This window comes from Vigna unguiculata, chromosome 2 (genome assembly GCF_004118075.2).
Source record: "Vigna unguiculata cultivar IT97K-499-35 chromosome 2, ASM411807v1, whole genome shotgun sequence".
Classification (NCBI taxonomy): domain Eukaryota; kingdom Viridiplantae; phylum Streptophyta; class Magnoliopsida; order Fabales; family Fabaceae; genus Vigna; species Vigna unguiculata.
Window position 1 is genome coordinate 33,232,450 of NC_040280.1, and position 19,506 is coordinate 33,251,955.

Below are 19,506 nucleotides of genomic sequence, written 5' to 3' on the forward strand. Positions count from 1 at the left end.
TTTAAATAATTTTTTTATTATTAATTATTTAAATTTGAAAAAGTTATTATTAAGATGATTAAATAATTCGTTAATAATAAATAATTATTTGGTTTTAAAAAAATTATTAAAATGATAAAATTGAAAAAATAAATTTATTATAAATAATTATTTAAATTTAAAAAACAGTTATTTAAAGAATAAAATTGAGAAAACAGAAAGGAAACAAAAAAACTGTATTCTATTTATATATAAATACAAGTATTATCGTCTCGTATTTTTTAATTTTCACATAAATTGGAGTTAAGTTTAATAATATCTACTTTCAAAATTAATAATTAATTTTTAAAATAATTATTAAATAAAATAATTGTAAAAATAAAAAAAAATCTCATAAAAATGATTAAAAATAAAGTATTTATAAAATAATTAATTTTCAAAATAATAAGTTAAATTAAAAAATGAAATATGTACGAAAAAGTTTTTTAAAATTATTGTTAAAGATAAAAGAGTGTTTTAGAATAACAATTAGAGATAAACAGTTTTTAAAATAATAAATAAAAATAAAACTAAAAATAAAATGAAATGTGGAAAAAAAAATTCTCATATATCGTTATAGATTGCAGAAGAAATCCTCTTTAAATAATTAAAAAGAGACGTTTAAAATTGAACGAGAACGTATTTAAAAAAGCCGAACTAAAAGTTTTTATTTTAAATTTAATACTTATAAAAGTTGAAAGTAAAAAGAGAAGCGCATTTATATATTGGAAATTTGTATAATTTGTTATACGTCTAAAAATTTAAACTAAACTCAATAAATTTACAATTTTTCTTTTTCATATGATTGCGTTCTCAACATTAATATAAATTCACTGGGTGACTCTTGAAAGTAATCTTCAAACTCGACCCACCCTAAGTCATGAGACCATTCCTCCGGGAACTAACCGCAGTTAGCTTTGCGTTTTCGTTCGTTTTATTTTTCATTTGATCCGATTCCGTTAAGTTGAGCTAGAGATGAACGAAGAAAGGATAGAGTTGGAGAACAAAAATATGTATTAATATTCCTGTAACACTATTCCTAATTCATACTAGGATTCAACTTTACAAGAGAATTTGTTGAAGGTATCAAAATCTAAGAAAATTACACAGGTATTATCCTTTGTTCTGAGCGTTTTAGCCTCATTCAACAACAAGCTTGCAGCTTTTTCTGCTATATTCTCTCTCTCTGAATAGCATTTCTCCTTCATCTGTGCGAATGAGAAAACAAACTGTCAGAGAAAATTGATATGAAAAAAAAAAGGAAATATACCACAACTAGAACAAAAAGCTATTTTACACAAAACCTGCAACACAAGCTGAATTGCCTTCTTCACGCTGATGACATCCCACAGCCCATCACTGAAAATTTTGCGGATGCCAAAGTTATACTTTCAACATGATCAAAAGAAAAAATGTAAATGTTCAACAGGCAACAAAAACTATTCAAAGAAGAATCACAATAATTTGGATTTAGACAAATAGTCACTTTATTAACTATGTCAAGAAGATAAAAAGCTCCTCTAACAGTGAGTAAGTAATGGCGTATCCATCCATCCAATTTACAGTCTGTTGTGATATTAACCCACCAGAAGAGCCTTTTCCTCTAGAAGGATCATCACCAAAAGACGGTGAACCTTGAACCATGACATTCAGAAGATATATTTTTTATAGAAATTCAAAAAACATGCATCAGAACCAAGATCACCTAGCTAGAATAGCAAAAGCTTTGCTTGCTTGATCAATGTGCACAACTTCACTTATGTAAGGTTCTGAACTGAACCGGGTATCCTGCTGTTTCAGAAATTTGTCCCCAAGCATTCTTGCCAGATTTATACCTGCATCAAGTGAGAATCAGAATCAGCAATTGCCAAGTCAAATATTGTAACTCAGGAAAATGAAGTTTTGATCTATTCCAGTGCATTTTTTTCCCATCGTACCATATAGACGTGTTTCCCCTTCTTTTAAGGGCTCGCCTGTCTCTTCGATTCTGAGTCTTTCAGAATAATTCGTTATCTTGTGATCTTCTGTCATCTTGATTTGCTCCCCATTCAAACTGGAAAAAATAATAATTCATTATGAATTTCAAACAAGCATAAAAGTGTACTCACAAGAATTCCATAATATTTAAGTCAACAAAATCAAAAGTTCAAAATCAATAGCTAAAACATAACTTAGTCACTATACGAATAAGGTATCTATTAGTACTGCAACTGTTGCATATAAGTTAATACCAAAATGATGTGAACTAATAATGGATTCCAACCACTTCAAAGGTTCCAGAACTAATAATGCCATGATTTTCTTGTGTAAAAATATTCTCTATCAATAAACTATAGATCACATGCATCTTAACATAACAAGAAAAGCGAAACTAACATAAACCATTATAACCATTAGTTTTCTGATAGCCTGGTTGTCAAGTTTCTTACCCTTGACCCATTCAAAAACTCAAACAAGCTACTCAAGCACTCCAGTTGATTAGATAAACAAACCTCATAATACAGGTGGAGTCCCCCACATTAGCACATTGTGCAAAGAAATTTTCTTCACCATCAGTCCACACCAGAAGCACTGTCGCTGTACATCCCTGCAAAGAGTTTGTTAATAAAGTATACACAAGTTTAATTAGCATATATTGTTGAAGTCAAACTTTTACACTGCCAACCAATAAAAAATAACCATGGGTTTTACTTTAAACATAGTTATTATAAAAGAAAACAAATTTGTGATTGGATCATTGTATAAAAAAACTCTACACTATTAGTAGATGTATTATCTATTTAATATGCAAACCATAAATATAAAATTTACGACAAAAAAAAACTCGTGCTGTCCTGGGGATACGCTAAACAACATCAAGAGTGTAGCACATAATACCTCATAATGGTGATTCATATGAGCTTCCGTTTGAGAAAATGCATCTCGAAGAATATCTGAAGCATCACCGAGTGACAAAACTCTCTCCCTCCTTGATGAATCCGATAATATACTAGCAATTACCTCAGGAAAAAGTCTGAAAAAGAAATACAAAAAATTAGTAGTATTTTGCACACTAAGAAAAGTAAAGACCTTAGATAAATAACTAATACATGCGCAGAAGGTTATTGCTATTACATAATACAAGCAGAGAGAGGAGTCTATTAGTTAGTTTGATATTCACTAATGATTGCTAGTTTATAAAGTGGTTATTGAGTTGTTAGCTACTTTTCCCTCATGTACTGCATTAATATAAACAGTTAGAATAATTGATCAGACTCAGATTGCAATAATTTTTTTCAAAGTTTTCTCAATATTCTTTTCCTAAATGTTAAATGTTATCAGAGCTCCATTTGGAGCTCTGCTGCACATGCTTCCTTGGCCATGGTTTGAGGTGTTAACAATAAAGGTCCAAGCAATAACTCAGGTAATAATTCCAGTAAATCTTGCGCAAGATTCCTTAAGCCCTTCATCCATCCAAATGATAGTTCTGTCACTGCCCTTGTCTCCTGTCAGATAACTGGTGCTAACTATCATAAGTGGGCTTGAACAATGCAAGGCACTTGGATTTCAAAGAATAGAGATTTGTATATGGGAGCATCGTGAAATCCAATAGGCTATTAGCTATGAAACTTAGGAGTGATGCAATAATTTAGTTCTTTCTTGGATATTGAATTCAATTTTGAAAAACATTGTTTACCTTGTACTTGCATCCAATCTTTGGAGTAATTTGAGGGAAAAATTTTCGCATGCAGATTTGGTTAGAATTTGAGACCCAACTGAAATTATATTTGATTAAACAAAATAATCTTTCTGTTATTGATTTTTTCAATCAGCTAAAGGCTTTTTGGGAAGATCTTAATCATTGTAGGTCATTACCTGTTAAACTTTACAAAGAGTAACATTGTGAAAATTTTTGATGGATTACATGAAAATTTTAATATTGATGAAATCACAGATCCTGTTGATGAATATAGGATTCAAAACCCCAGTTTTGACCTGTGTAATGTTGTTTAGGATTTATTTAGATGACGTTATGATTTCTCCCTCATTTTCTAAAGCACTTTTGCTTTACAAATGAATAGAATTTGAAAGCCTTAACAGGATTATTTTATTTTTGTCATGTTTCTTTCTTTCTTCTTTTAGATTGCCTAGTTCACATTCTGCTCTTTTTTTATCAAATTTATTTGGCTCTATTTCTGGTGATGCCACAATATTCATTCATTTTCTAACTTCATTACTACGTTTACATTGCTCCTAGAATGACGATGATTATGTGTAAATTTACTTTTTCTTTAGAAATGTAATACAGTTTGAAAGCCTAAACAGGGCTGTTTTATTTTTGTCATGTTCCATTATTTTTTCTTCTTTTAGACTGCCTTGTTCCCGTTCTGATAATTTTGGTCAAATTTGCTTTGCTCTTTTTCTATTGATGTCACCATATTCATTAATTTTTTACTTCATTACTATGTTGATATTGCTCCTAGAATAATGCTCACTATGGATGTAAATTATCGCAAATTATTTATCTTGAATTTCTTTAATTGTGTCAGTTTTCCATCAATTTAAATGTGTAGTATAAATTATTTAGTTAATATCATAATACTTGAAATAAAAATCATCCTGCTTTTCTCTAGCATTTTCAGAGTTAGTTCCAAGATGGATAAGTATGCCTATGATATCATCCATGATAGTCCAGATACAATAATGATATTTCTATTTTCTAAATATTCTATCTGTGGGCAAGTCAATTCAGTCTATTACATAAATTAATGGTTTGATCAATTACAGTATGAGAAGTCACTAAAAGAACAAAAACCTATACTATAAATATATTTAATCTACCAAAGGATGAAGGAGAAAGTTGAAATAAACGGGGCATATCACATATTATACAACAATCTGCAGAAGATGTTCAGAGATAGCACTAATGCATATTTATTGGCAACAATAAATAACCACAGCATGAAAAGATTAAATAATTCAAATTATTTCTATTTATCAAGCTCCCTATCCACAATAAGCGAGAGAGAGAGAGAGAAAAAGAGAAGTCCGGAATAGTCAAGCATTAACATAAAGTTTCACAAAAATGGCAACCAACTAGCATAGCCAATCAAAGTCAACGAGTACTAACTTGCTAGCAGATTTGGCGGCCCCATCTCCACCATGACCATCACAAACGCCAAAAAGTCCAAACTGGAAATTAGGATTAGAGGTGGGTTAGGTTCCTCTGGTAAGTGAGAAACAAAACAACAGAAGACAAACCAAAGTTCTACGAATAAATCCAAAACCTGATCCAGCCCAGGTAGAGGCCATTGATAATAGCAAACATCTTCCATGGGAAACCTTTTTCCTCCTCGACGCATAGCCATTGGATCTGATGCCATGCCAACTCCAAAGGGTATCTGATGCTGAGTTTGGGAAGTAATATGGACCTGCCATATATATTAAATCACAGAGAATTATATAGAACTTTTTTACACAAGAATTCTACAATACCATTAAAAAAATGCAACGCCAGCATACTCACTTCAAGTATACCATTTTATAGTAAAAGGTATTTTGCAAAACAGACAAAAATAACTTAATCACTTAGAATTTAATCACAAAAGACTTTGGAAAAGGCGTGTGGAGAACTTTCTTTTACTAAGTGAGCACAAAATAATAACTCTTACTCTTTAGTTACAGAAGACACATTTCCTATCTCACACGAGGGAGAAAATTGATCATTGAAAGAACAAAAGCTACAATCTTAATTCAACCTAGTTAAAATATAATTTTCAATATATAATTTCTAGCCAATCTAGCTCGACAGAAACAGTCACATTTTATTTTATATCAATAAAACTATACTCCTATACTGCAAGCATGAAAAAAAGGAGTTGACATTCAAATAAATTTCTAAACAATAAATTCAATGTAAAAGCCTTCTTGGAGTATAAAGGTGACCAGAAAATTATATAATAGCCACTAAAAACTATTCAACCGGCATATACTGCAAACAGTCTCTTCAGCTAATATCATGCATACAGGTATAAACTTCGCATCTATGACAATCAGAAGCCAAAACCTAAAAAAGTGGTAGCCATTTTAAATGAGACCACCCCTAATACTCACCATTACTTTTGATGTTGTCCCAAGTGTTATGACATCTCCATTAGCAAGATTCATTGGATTTCCCCAATTCCTACTTTCAGTGTCTGGGTGGTTGATTGGCTTAGAATTCAATAGTGTTCCATTCAGACTACCCATATCCACCAACTCCCATTTCATTTTCTGAAAGATCAATTACAAAAATAGTTACCACACACCATACATGTTAAAAATCCAACTGCAAGTCCAATAGCACACAGAGTTTACATCCAAATTCCACTTTATCATCGCGTGCTTTCCTGACACTTCTGAATCCTTTATCAACAAATCACTCGGAGAGACTCTTCCCAAGGTTAGTGGTAGACGAGAGGAATTGACCGACTGTACAGAACAACGAAGCCCCCGAGAAGGGCCACTGATAACCTCCAGAGTGAGACAACTTCCTGCACTTCTAAGAAAAGGATATGTCATTATGTTGACATGTTTAGCACGTAAAGAAAATGCAAATACATAATAGCAACACAATAAAAAAGACTCGGGAAATTACTTTGATCGGAGATATTCCATTGCACTAAGTCCTGCAGTCTATCATTTCGAACATTGGTCGTTCCCTGCTTTTGAAATTGAGCTAATTGAGCTGTGGAAAGCCTAAGGGTTTGACCAACATCAACATCGTCAGAGGAAGGATCAGAGATCACATCCACGACCAAAGCATCACCACCCAGGTGTATAGTAGGTGGAACAGAAAGGTTTTGAACCCTTTGCTTATGAACAAGCCCTTGGCCATGGGTCCGAGGAGAGCGAAAATGAGCTTCAGAGGGATAACATGCACCCTCGAGATCATAATCTCGAGGCAATTCATTGATCTGATTTAACGGCGACGCATTTGCATCCTCTTCGTCGGTAACAAGGGGGCGCTCCAGCTCGCCCTTCGATTCGCAAGATCAATTGAATTCCAGAGATCGTAAATATTGAAATCAGAGTTTGCGATTAGGGAAAAAAAATATCGAATGTTGAAAAATAGAAAAAAAAAAGAAAAGAATTGTATTGGTGGGAGGGAGTAGGTACCTTTATAGAGGAGAGGAAACGCTGAGAGAAAAAGAAGCGCCATGGTTTGAATAGAAAGAAGAGGAAGATGATGATGAGAAGAAGCATAAGGAGAAGAAGCACAGTCAGAATGGTTTGTAGCATCGTACCCATCGTTTTCCTTCTCTCTCTACTCTTTCGCAAGAGAGATTGGGTCTGGGTTTGCGAGAACCTCGCTTTGAAACGGTCACACTTTTTTTTTCGAATTAACTCTTCAACTTACAAATTACGACACACCTGCATTATGATTCTTCCAATGCTAATTAAATACTTCAAACTTACTACTTCTTTTTATTATTAAATAAATTCTTAACAAATACTACTTCTTTCTTATTGTAATTATCGTTATTTCAACTTACGACACATCAGGATCACGATTGCTGCAACCTTACATAAATTCCTAACAGATATTTCTTTTTTTACATATATGCTGTGGGAAGTGTTTAATTTGTAAATATTTAATTACTTATTTCATATTAATAGTTATACAAAATTTACTTTTTAATTATCTATTTTATAATATAAATATAATTTTACCTTTTTTTCTTCATACGCATACATTGTTTTGTCGAAGGAGGTAAAACTTAAAACATGTTGATCTTGTAAGTGTAATTTTTTATTTTTGAATAATTCAATTTGACTATATACAAATTTCTTGTATTATAATAGTACAAGTTTCTACCTCTAATTACTAAATTAATCAATATTCATATCAAAATCATAAATCTTTTCCAGATATCAAAGTTTTATACCAACTACATCAAACATAAACATGAAAAGTAACGGACACAATTTTTGATAACTTTGAATAATCTCAATCATCAATTATATATTCAACATTCTTAACAATAACCTCATTCAAATACTTTTTCATAGTTCAATTTCTAATATGAAACAAAGTGAAATTTATAAAACCTTTCTCAACATATGTTAACAATTATGACACGATATTTTATACCTTACAACGAGTAAAATTGTGATTTGAATGAGTATATTAATGTGAGTCTAAATCTACTTATGTGAATAATACTCACTATTGATAAAAAAAAATGGATGATAATAAGTGTAAGTTTAAGTTTTATATTGAGTAGAAATGAGAAATTTAAACAATATATAAGGTAAAAGACTCAAACTCATTGCATTAAAATTTTAAATTGAAAGTGATGTTAACTCTTTATGTTGATTGAACTCAACTCTTATTAATATTATTTGTCTCCCAAATAAATCATCGGTTAAGTAGACCCATCACACTATCATCAAAAGAGAAATATAATACACTTTCAAAACATAATAATCAAAACATAATAATCAAACAAAGATTAATCTCAGTTTTAGTTGTTCTCAAAGACATTAAACTTTCATATTTTTGTGTATAAATACTTTTTTTTAAGGTTTTTATAATATCGGATTTGTATGCCATTATTGTCTATAGAACTTGGTTAGTGATCTAAATTTTATTTCACATATATTAAATAATATATAATTTTGTTTAATTTAAATATATTTTATAATTTTGGTTCTTCCAAATTTTTTGTAAATATATTTTGACACTTACTATATTTTTTTTTCAAGTTCTGTCACTAATTGTTCTGGACCTTATTGTTTTGAGAGTGTTGTGTATGCAACATATATAAAGGCACCATATATCTAACATAAAATAAAAAAGAAACAATAAAAACTTGACAACTACTTATAAACTAAGACAATAACATGAAGAAACGAGACGAAAAACGATGATGTACAGTAACATAAGTGAAAAAAATATTATCCAAATAGGAATGAAAAGAAGATATCACCCTAGAAGAGGGAGAAGATAATAAAATGCTACAAAAGTATTAAAACTAAATTCTAAAAAAAAAAATACTTCCTCAAACATTAATAAAATAATTCATGCATTGTAAACTACGTGTAATTTAGCTACTATTATTAAGATACTTAGGACTCTAAAGCTAGTTTATTGGATAAAATTTGTAACTATTTATATATTATCATTTTATTATATCTCTAATTATACCTTTATACCATTATAGATCGATCGTGAATATAAATGAGAGAAAGACGAGAAAATATAAACTGTGTAACATCTCGAATGCAATTTTTCTGTGAATAACAACTCAAGGAAGCTGTGTGTAAAGCTCTATAATTTAGAAAAATATTAACATCTATCTTCAGACTTGATTATAAGGTAAATGAAAATTTTGATCCTTAAATACATGTAAAGTTTAGTTTTTTTTTAATAAATAAGAACACATATATTAATGAGAGGTAATTGGGTTACCTCAATCCATAAACAATAATAAATAAATTTAAAAAAAAATACTATGACCTTCCTTCATCATTCTTCACATAGAGTAGTATTTCACAATCATCACAAAAGAAAAAAAACAAAAATTACAAATAAGAAACAGATCCTTCATAACTATGCTTTGAATACAAAGCTTAAACGTCCTCCCCCAATAGCATCATTTATCCTGCAAAACATCATGAAGCTACAAAGACAATACAAAAAGTTAATTTTCCAAGACTTTTGATGTAAACAAAACCAAGACTACAAGTATCAACGAATAAAATCCACGTGCAACAATCACAATTTCTATAACAAAATTAGAAAATCTGTTTTGTTCTTTAAATGTCTAATATATATATATATATATATATATATATATATATATATATATATATATATATATATATATATATATATATATATGTAAAGTGAACCGTATTGTTGTAGCTTAATAACAAAACAAACTTTGAATTTCTCTCAAATTAATCTTTGAAACTGTATTTTGACTATTGGTTCCAGCAAAGATAACTATATAATGTAATTATACGACTTTTAAATAATTAAGGACTAAAATATATATTTTATTATTTCAAGAACTAAAGTAACAACATCTATGAGTACTAAATTAATTATTTATCAATTAATTTTAATTAAAAATATATAGTTACATCTTCAATTTTCTTTTAAGTTTAATGATTGTGGCAAGCAAATGGTTTAATTAAGATTGAGTATGACGAATAATTATATAATTATGGATTTGTTTTTTGTTATAGGAAAGGCAAAGAGAAATCAATTTATTACTAGAGAAATCCTAAGAATGTTTGGTGAAACAAAATTAATTGTTTGTCTGCTCTCTAAATCAAGAAAAGTATGCTTGTTGGGCTATTTTCAGTTTTTTTTAGAAAAAAATACCCACAAATAATTTTTTTAAGAAATATTTCTTACCAACTTTTTAGCAAAAACAATTTTGTAGGACAGGTGGAAGATAACTTTTCTAATTTAAAATATATTTTTCAATGAAAATATCATATTATTTTTATTAAATTATTTAGTATGATGATGGTTAAATTATTTTGTAATGTTATAGTTAACAAAAATCATGATTACTCAGTTAAGATGACAATTTATATTTTTTCATAAAGAATAATTGGTATTTTTCTTTTTCCCATTTTTTACATATTTATTTGTTTTCTCATTTAAGTATCTTTTAAAAATCATATTTTAAATTTAATTTATTTTCAAAAAAATTTTATTAAAGGTAAAAGTTATATTAATGAAAATAGTTTCACTCTAACTATAGTCATTGTCGATTGACAATCATTATCTATTGACACATTTAATTAATAGTGGAATGTTAGCTAAATATAGTTCATCAACTACTCAACTTCACTATTAACCATTTAAATAGCAACAACCTCATATTTCATTATTGATCTAGCAATAATGTTTGTCTTACTCATCTCCATGTAATCATACTAACCTTAAGTGTGAATACTTAACTACCAGTGAATTTTGTTTCACGTGAATCAAAAATTCAGTTATCATCATTATATCTTTTTAGTACAATGAAAAATTCATTATATTTGATGACATAATTCATTAAATCTCTTAAATATCTCATATATCTTAGTGCATCTTAATATTTCTAATTAGAATATTAAGTGTATCTTAAAAATTGTTATATATATATATATATATATATATATATATATATTATTGTAAAAAGGGAAACTATTTATAGTTACTAACATGAGCTTTTTCCGGTGAACATTGTTGCGGTTAAAAGTCGAAACATTGGTATTCTATTGGAGATATTTAGCCGCAAGGTGCACTCTTCTTCTACAAGCCATGGACATTGTGATGTTGGATTTGTTGCTCATTTTTCTCCTAAATCCATGGACTTTGGCCCATCAACGGACCTCCTCTCCATCTATAAATATTGGAGTATTCTTTATCCAAAAACACAACTTCACAACATCTTCTCTCCACCTCTAGTCTCCTTTCTTATTCTTTTATCCATCCTAGGTTAATTTTGCTATTCAAAGAGTATTTCTTGTTAGATTATGATATCCTCGAGAAAGTCAAAAAGTTTTTGTTGCATTTGGAAAGATTTACACAATACACCACAAATAAATCCTTATGAACAATGAAAATACATACATGCATAAATACATAAAAAAGTACTCTTTTGTTTGTGATTTTGTCAATTATTAGAACACTTTTTACACTAATTATCCATATAAGTATATAAAGAAATGGAGACTCAATAACGAATGCGATAATACATTCAACAATCCTTGTAATTTATCATATTATTATCAAATTTCATTTTATTCCCATGTTTCATGTTTGCATCACGAGATGTTAAAGTTCCACATAAAAAAATATGATCAAATTATTACACAAAAATTTTAAAAAATAAATTTTATAAAATTGAATTAGTCTAAAATCTATTTTTATTACTACTCTTTCTAGAAATAAAGAGAAGATGTTTTCCATTAAAAAAAAAAGACATAGATATTATCAATGACAGGTTTGTCTTTATTGGAAATTAACATATTTATGTTTTCGTACAATCATTTTATACGTGTATATGCATCTTTTGTTCAGATATCAAACACTTCATAATATAACTTTCATCATTTCTTAATTAGTGGAATCTATTACCAGATTTTGAAATAAGCAATTTGATTGTTTTGTTATGCAAGTGATTTAGTTGACATGCTGTCATCCATTACGTAATGTTTTTTTTTTTTGGTTATTTATGTTGAAAAGAATGAAGTTGAAGGTTTAAAAATAGTTGAAATTATTAGAAGAGAATGGTGACGCACTCACACATGATAAAAAAAGATAGGTCGGGGGAACATTATAGCCTTTACTTGCTTAATGCTTATGTAAGCCATGAATTGGATTCTCTTGCTGTCCCTCACACTAAAGTTCTCTGCGACACTATACATTTGTATGAAGCAATAATTTCAAAACACAACTATTCTCTGCCTTCACTTAATTAAAGGGACATCACGTATACTTCGTTAAAGATTCTCCATTACCAAAACTATAATGCTAAACATCATGCTAGCTAGTAAATATATCATACAAAATATCATAGCTTGTTAGCTTATAAGCCCTATAAATGGAAAAATTGTTAGGTTTACAGAGGGAATTTTACTGGAAAGATACAACATCAATGAGACCTGAGCCTAATAAGTGATATCAGAGTCGATGGTTAAAACCAGCTCAGACGAGTGCAGTATGGTCCTAGTATCGAAAGTTTTCCTGGCAAAGGTTCCAGGTAAGCGTGTCCCGTTAAGAAAAGAACGACGGTACAGAAAATGGCAGAAAATGAGTACTCGTAGTTGGGAATGCTTCCACGGGAGGGTGAGTGTACCAATATGGTTCAAGGGACTCACCCTTGAGTAGGAATCCAAGTGTGAGTCTAAGTCCCACATTGGCTAGAAATGAGAAAGTAGAGCACTATATAAAAATAAAGATTCATAAATTCATTGTTTTAAGGTTTTGAGTTGAGAGTGGTGGCAATATCTTATGTGGTTAGACTCAGATTTTATTGGTGTTTTATCTTTCTAATAAAACCTGCTTTATAAACCTAACAACCCCAAAAGATTACCATATCATGTTCTTTTTCTATTTTTCCTAGCTTTTTCTGATACAGATATGATCAATCTTAGTATATTTACTTGCGAAAAACTTTAGGGTTAACGTACCATGCTTTTGTAGCGCACACAGCACCTTCTAATCCTACATACTGAAATTGGCAGCGTGATGCATGCAATGTTATATACTTCAATTACAAGTATCTTATCTTTTAGTGTCAAAGCTGTTGAATACAATTACTTTTTATACAAAGAAAATCCGGAAGTTTTTGTGACCTATTTATTACATGAAAAATAATTTTTTGACTATTTGACAACTTTTTCTTATAATTTTACGTGGTATTTTTTAATAGGTTTTCATTTTTTCATTTTCAATATTTTAAATTCATTTAAAAGATAATACTTTATATTATAAGAAAAAGTTGTTAAAATTTAGTAGTCAAAATATCATTTTCCTTATTACATTGGTGCCAACAGATTAATCTTCCGCTGCTGATTCTCATCGCGTTGTCCCTCATCAAAAGTTACCAATTGATGCACACGGACAAACACCAAACTAATTTAAGTTAATATAAAGAAGCATATGCTTAGGATTTGGAATGGTTTTTTTGAAACTTTTTATGGTTTTATATGTTGTCTGGTTTCTCATGTTTTAATAAAATAAAACAAATAATTAAATAGACAATGCCTATAATTTTTAGAAAATGTTAACTAATAAAAAAAAGATTTAAATTTGTGGATTTTGATTGGTTAATCTTAGCCGACAGTGGAAAAGGGGTGGTGTTGGTGGAGAATCAGTGGGTTCCTTTTCAAATGGCTTTTGGGGTGGCTTTGTGAGATGTCCGTACGTTAATCTGAAGTGGGTAGGACAAATTTGCTGCTTTGGGTTTAAAGGGATGCCTTATTTAGAAAACATGTAAACACCAACCCCTCTATTATTCATTTTCATCACCTTTTCATAATATTTCCGTTTCAATTTTAATCCGAATTAAACAAAAATTTCTTATCTTCAAGGAAACATTAAAATTATTATGTTTTTAAAATTTTAGTTCAATTTGATCCTTCAACTTTAGAAATGTACGAATTTAATTATTTTAACCAAATTTTGTTAAGTTTATTTAACGTTTTAAATATGTTTCATGATAACATTTGAGTTGTTTAGACCGTTTGACACATTTTCGCTTTAATGTTAATTAAAAATGCATTTAAAACTTCAAATAAACTTAACAAAACTTGAAACTTTAGTAAAATAAGTAAATTCACACAATTTTAAAGATAAAAAACTAAATTAGTGCAAATTTTAAAAGATATGTTGGGAATCCAAGTGAGTTTAAGTTTCACATTGGTTATAAATAAGGAAGTAGAGCATTATATAAGGATAAAGACTCATAAACTCATTGTCTTAAGATTTTGGGTTTAGAATAATGTCAATGTCTTATGTGGTTGGGCTCAAATCTGTGTTGTATATTTTCAGTGAAACTCCTTCTATAAACCTAACCAGATGAACTATTTAAATTTTTTACTAAAAATTAAAAAAGTATAAACATATTTAACCTTTTTAACTAAGTTAAATACGATATACATATACTTTCTTGTGTATAACTTTTAAATAAGGTATAATAAATTTATCTGTTAATTATCTTATAGCTCTGATTCTTTTATGCGTCCAATAGTTAACAAAGCTAAACAAATGCATTGTTTTAATACATTATAATAATTTTAATAATAATAAAACAAAAAACTATTCTTTATAATTTACTCAATAATATTTTAACTTTCACATGCCATTGCAGTTGCAATTTTTTGAGCATGAGCTACCGAAAGAATCTTTTCTTTTAATCTTCTACTTTTTTAAGAGAAAGGAGATCATGATATTTTGAAAGAATCAAGGTAATGAAAGGAGTTGATAAATGTTAGCTTTTGGAATTCCACTCTTTGGCCCATAGGATGATGAACAATTCTCTGGAATTGCATTATAACGATATTAAAAGAAATATGATACTATTATTTTTAGTATAGTTATTAAAAAAGATGATTTTTTATATTCGTAATGAAATAAATTAAAAGGTAAAATAATAATATAAAGTAGATATAAAAATATTTTTTATGTGAAAATAATAGTGTCATTCATCTAGAGGACATTGAAGCTTTATCTTATGTAAACCCATCGTTGATTGATAAGTCTTTCTTTCAACACTTCAAAAATTAAAATCAATATTTTTTTTTTAAATAATATATGTAAAAGGAAAGAGGTCTTACTATTTAGATTGTAAAATTATTAGCTTTGCATTTGTACCGCACCTAGGCGGACTAATAAAATCGCACAGTCAAACTCATTTACATACAATCTCGCAAATGAAGTTGTCAAGTAAGTAACCGATCAAACGAAAGCATATAGCGGCCTAGGCCGCCTATTTCAGAGGACAAAACGTCATCTGTTGACCACTCCAAACTTAAAATATCACCAACAAAGCCCCTAATACTAACAAACATTAACTAAGGGTCTGAGCTTAGCCCAGACCCATCTAAGACCCAAACAATGGCCCAACCCACAAGAAGGGTATACATAATTAATGACTCTATAAATACACGTGGACCCCAGTAATTAAAGATATACTTTCATTACTCTCTTCATCAAATATTTGACATTTTGAGAGCCTTTTCGTTGACTTGATCGTCGGAGTCTTCTCCGCAAGTAACCCCTCAAGGATCCAAATCACATACATCGACAAATGGCATATACAACCTGAGGAGGGACCAACTCGAGAGATTAAAAATTGAGATAAGGTGATATTTGTGTCTTTAACATCTCTTATTTGTTTCCACAGGAACAACATTGTTTTATACTCTAATTCAATAATTCAAACTAAGTTGGGTAAAACATGCATAATTGAAGATATAAACTATGACCTTTGACGAGTTTAGCAATGTCATGTCGATCTTTTATTAGTTATTATATTCCTAAACTTAACTGATCAAAAGAGGAAACCTGGTTTACAGTTTTATCTAACTATTGTTATTATTATTTTGCTATTACTTGAGGACAGTGTGGTCGTAACAGCATACAAATGATTTAAAAAAAACAGAGTTTAAACTATTGAAAGAGTAAAGTTATTGGAGGTAGTTGTAAGGAAGTAATATTGATATGCGGAAGAGGATAAAACAATGAAACTGTGCGATTAGCACCACACTGAGTAGTGCAAACTGAATTTTCCTGCAAAGCATGAAGTATATATGTGCATGTTTTCAGAATGGGTCATGCCAACTTAGAGTGAGTTCAAATTTTCCCAAACGCAATCATTAACATAACAGGAAATAGTAGCTGCAGAGCGTCTTCCCCAACATGCACCAAACAGGACATTTATGGTATCGAAAATTTATGATGGTAAATCTGTGAAACACACTTTTGTGTCTGATATTTTGTTGCCCACAATATTATTTCGTTTCTTTCCAACGATCACTTTTTGACTCTCACCACATTTGAACAATAGATAGAGGATTTGGGATTCCCTCGAAAAAACTATTTATAGAACCTGATATATATAATCAATCACCCAATCACTGTCACCCAATATTCGGGAGAATCCTTAGTGCTCTGCTCTTTTTGTTGCCTTTCCTTTGGAAACGAATGGTAATTGATTTTTCACCAAACAAAAACCCAAAGTTTGTGGCAATGCTTTGATATCACTTGTTAGGTTTATCGAGGGAATATTATTAGGGGAGAACAAACACCAATGAAATCTGAGTCCAACCACATAAGGTATTGACACTATTTTCAATTTAAAACTTTAAGACAATGAGTTTATGGGTCTTCACCCTTATATGGTGCTCCACTTTTCCATCTTTATCCAATGTGGAACTTAGACTCACACTTGAATTCTTTCTAAAGTACGTCGACTTCAGTTGAGTTTTGGTACACAGGGAGAGGAAATTAATTAATTAATTAATTAATTTTCAGTAAAATTAAGTCAGAAGAAACAAAGATACAGCAGCAACCAACCAACACCAACAAAGTTTCTCCTTTTATTTCACCCTTGTGCTTATTTAAAGAACATCTTTTGCATCATGTGGTGGACTTCAGCACTGTTGAATTCAACAAGTGGCGCAAAAAGGAGAAAAAAAAAATCATTCCACACACACAGACTCATACATATATTTATTTTGACGAATAACATGATAAAAATGAAGGAAAGAGAATATAGTGAAATTAAAAAGGAAGTGGGAGAAAAAGGCCTGGTACCCAATCCCAAGCTGTGTACATGGAATAATGTACTACCCCCACCCCCATGATGGCCCAGCCCAGACATTTAACTTTTTGCAACTACAAATTCAGCTCCTCCCCCTCACTTCTTCCACATGCCATGCTCCCTCTCTTCTTCTTCTCTCTCAACTCTGCTATTTCCTCTTTCTTCTTCACCTTCACATTCATTCACAAATGGCTGCCACTCTTTGCCACTCATACATGGAGTCCCAACTCATGGAGTCCACAATACACAGACTCATGCTGTCATCCCCAAAACCAGTTCCTCCTCCCCAAAAATCCATTGATTTACCCTTCAAATCAAACAACCAAGCCTACGCTAATTGGACCAACATTCAAGCTCTTTCAACTGCCCCAAAAGAAATCACAAGTGTCGACACCTACCTCAAACCATCATCACTCAGACTCAGCCCCAAGAGTCTGGAGCTCTGCACCGAAAACCTGGGGAACGAGACGGGCAGCGACATCATAGAGAGCGGCATTGAGTTGCTCTCTTCGCATTCGTCAGAATGTGGCGAAGGTGAAGTGGGTGTGGCGATGATAAGGGAGAAGCAGAAAAGGAAAGCGCGTGAAGGTCGGAGTTTTCCGCCGCCGTTGACAACGATAACAGGATCGGAAACCATTCGAGTGAGGCCCCACAGAGAAGGCGGGAGGCTAGTGCTCCAGCTCACTAAGGTCCCGTCCTCTTTCCGGGCAGAGAGAAGCCCCGGTCGCCTTCGCCTCTGCTTTTGGACTGAAATGCAACATCACCACCACCACCACCACATTGAAGACGCGGTGGAGGATGACCATGAAGACGAGGTAGAAAAAACACAAGAGCATCAACATGATGACGATGACGATGATGTCGATGATGACGACGACGACGGTGTTGATGCTGTGAATAATGAGTGTGAATGGGAACGCTTTCAAGAACATAGAAAAGAGCGAAAGAGTTGGGGTGTTGAAGGTGTGGTGAGGGTGGAAAGTACCATGTTCGAGTGGCCAAGCAGCAGGTGCAAGGAAGAAGAACATGAAAACATTAATGATTTGTTAATGTATTGGGGGGAACCAGTTCGTTTAATTTCTATTTAATTTCTATTTAATTTCGATCTATCTATGACCTACTTCTACATTTTTTTCCTCATTTTTCTTACTCAATTCCTATCTATTTTATTTTTCCCCAGTAAACTTCCTTCTACTTGGTAGTTATTATCGTTACTCTCTCTCTCTGTCTCTTCGACAACCACAAAACACGGTAACAAACTAGTGTGACAACTCATGACTGCATTAATTGCCGTAATATTTTTTTCTGAAAAAAATGTTAAAATAGTAAGGATTACCAAGCAATCCAATAAAGAATCCCCTTTAATAAATTTGGGTTATATTCTTTTGTACTATCCAAATAGTTATTTTTCACGTATGAGAGACTTTGGGTTTGCATTTCATAATTTCTTTGATATTGATTTTGATTATGATGTCTTGAATCTTTAATCTTGCATAATAAATATCCATATCAATCTAAATCTAATTAAATGTGTCAGGAAAAAAAAAAGCATGAAGACAAAAACTAAAAGTATGCGGGCGATATAACGCGGAACAGTAGTTTAGGCGCATTTTGAAACGTTTAACTTTTTATTTTTCTTCTTTTTCTCTGCTTTTTATTCCTCTCCTTTTCCCTTTTTCTGTGCCTTGTACTTTAAATATTGAAATCTTTATTGTTACAATTGTTTATTTATCTATTTTTTTTATATTATTAATATAGGCAAATAGAAGGAATCCCTTTATTAGTAAAACGCACTAAAAAAATACTTTTTGAATTTAAATTCTTTATTGAGTTTCACCGCATTATTCTTTTACTATGTTTTTAAAATATATCGATGAACAGCAGTTATGAAATTTAAAAGAAAATTAAAATTTGAACATAATTTATTTTGAATGTTCAGCAGAATCTATTAAAGAATTTAGACTTGTACGACCTCAGAAAGAAAAGTAAAAAAAAAAGTGTAATCATATTAAATGAGCTAGGTTTGATTTCGCCCTTGAAAGTATAGAACTTTTTTCTGATTTCTGGCTATGTATAGTAAAATGTGATAACTTAGTAAATAAAGTGGGAGAGACGTAATTTGGGTAAGAAATATTTAATGAAGAATATAGAAGAAGCGATGTGATTGATAAGAGAAAAAGGAAAAACA

At 30.7% G+C, this 19,506-nt stretch overlaps 2 protein-coding genes across 2 annotated transcripts; one reads left to right on the forward strand and one right to left on the reverse strand.

Annotated features, from left to right (window-relative positions):
* Positions 1 to 1,009: 1,009 nt before the first annotated feature.
* LOC114173571 (protein phosphatase 2C 70) lies at positions 1,010 to 7,416 on the reverse strand. The gene is made up of 12 exons (XM_028058057.1): positions 7,156 to 7,416; positions 6,635 to 7,016; positions 6,355 to 6,530; positions 6,112 to 6,270; positions 5,286 to 5,429; positions 5,129 to 5,190; positions 2,896 to 3,031; positions 2,511 to 2,605; positions 1,956 to 2,071; positions 1,724 to 1,853; positions 1,323 to 1,377; positions 1,010 to 1,226 (listed from the first exon to the last, which is right to left on the reverse strand). The coding sequence occupies exons 1-12, from the start codon at positions 7,285 to 7,287 to the stop codon at positions 1,068 to 1,070; spliced, it is 1,746 nt and encodes a 581-aa protein (XP_027913858.1). The 5' UTR covers positions 7,288 to 7,416; the 3' UTR covers positions 1,010 to 1,067.
* A 9,990-nt stretch (positions 7,417 to 17,406) lies between these two features.
* LOC114173066 (protein FANTASTIC FOUR 3-like) lies at positions 17,407 to 18,502 on the forward strand. Its single transcript, XM_028057283.1, has one exon. It carries the CDS (start codon positions 17,507 to 17,509, stop codon positions 18,404 to 18,406), a length of 900 nt encoding a protein of 299 aa, XP_027913084.1. The 5' UTR covers positions 17,407 to 17,506; the 3' UTR covers positions 18,407 to 18,502.
* The last annotated feature ends 1,004 nt before the right edge of the window (positions 18,503 to 19,506 follow it).

What these genes read in the sequence shown, in the direction of transcription:
- LOC114173571 (XM_028058057.1), bottom strand. Translation starts at nt 7,287, where the DNA reads ATGGGTACGATGCTACAAACCATTCTGACTGTGCTTCTTCTCCTTATG. An exon ending in GCCGCCAAATCTGCTAGCAA is followed by an intron (nt 3,032 to 5,128) that starts GTTAGTACTCGT and finishes TTTCTTTTTCAG; the next exon opens with ACTTTTTCCTGAGGTAATTG. An exon ending in AGGGGAAACACGTCTATATG is followed by an intron (nt 1,854 to 1,955) that starts GTACGATGGGAA and finishes CACTTGATGCAG; the next exon opens with GTATAAATCTGGCAAGAATG.
- LOC114173066 (XM_028057283.1), top strand. Translation starts at nt 17,507, where the DNA reads ATGGCTGCCACTCTTTGCCACTCATACATGGAGTCCCAACTCATGGAG.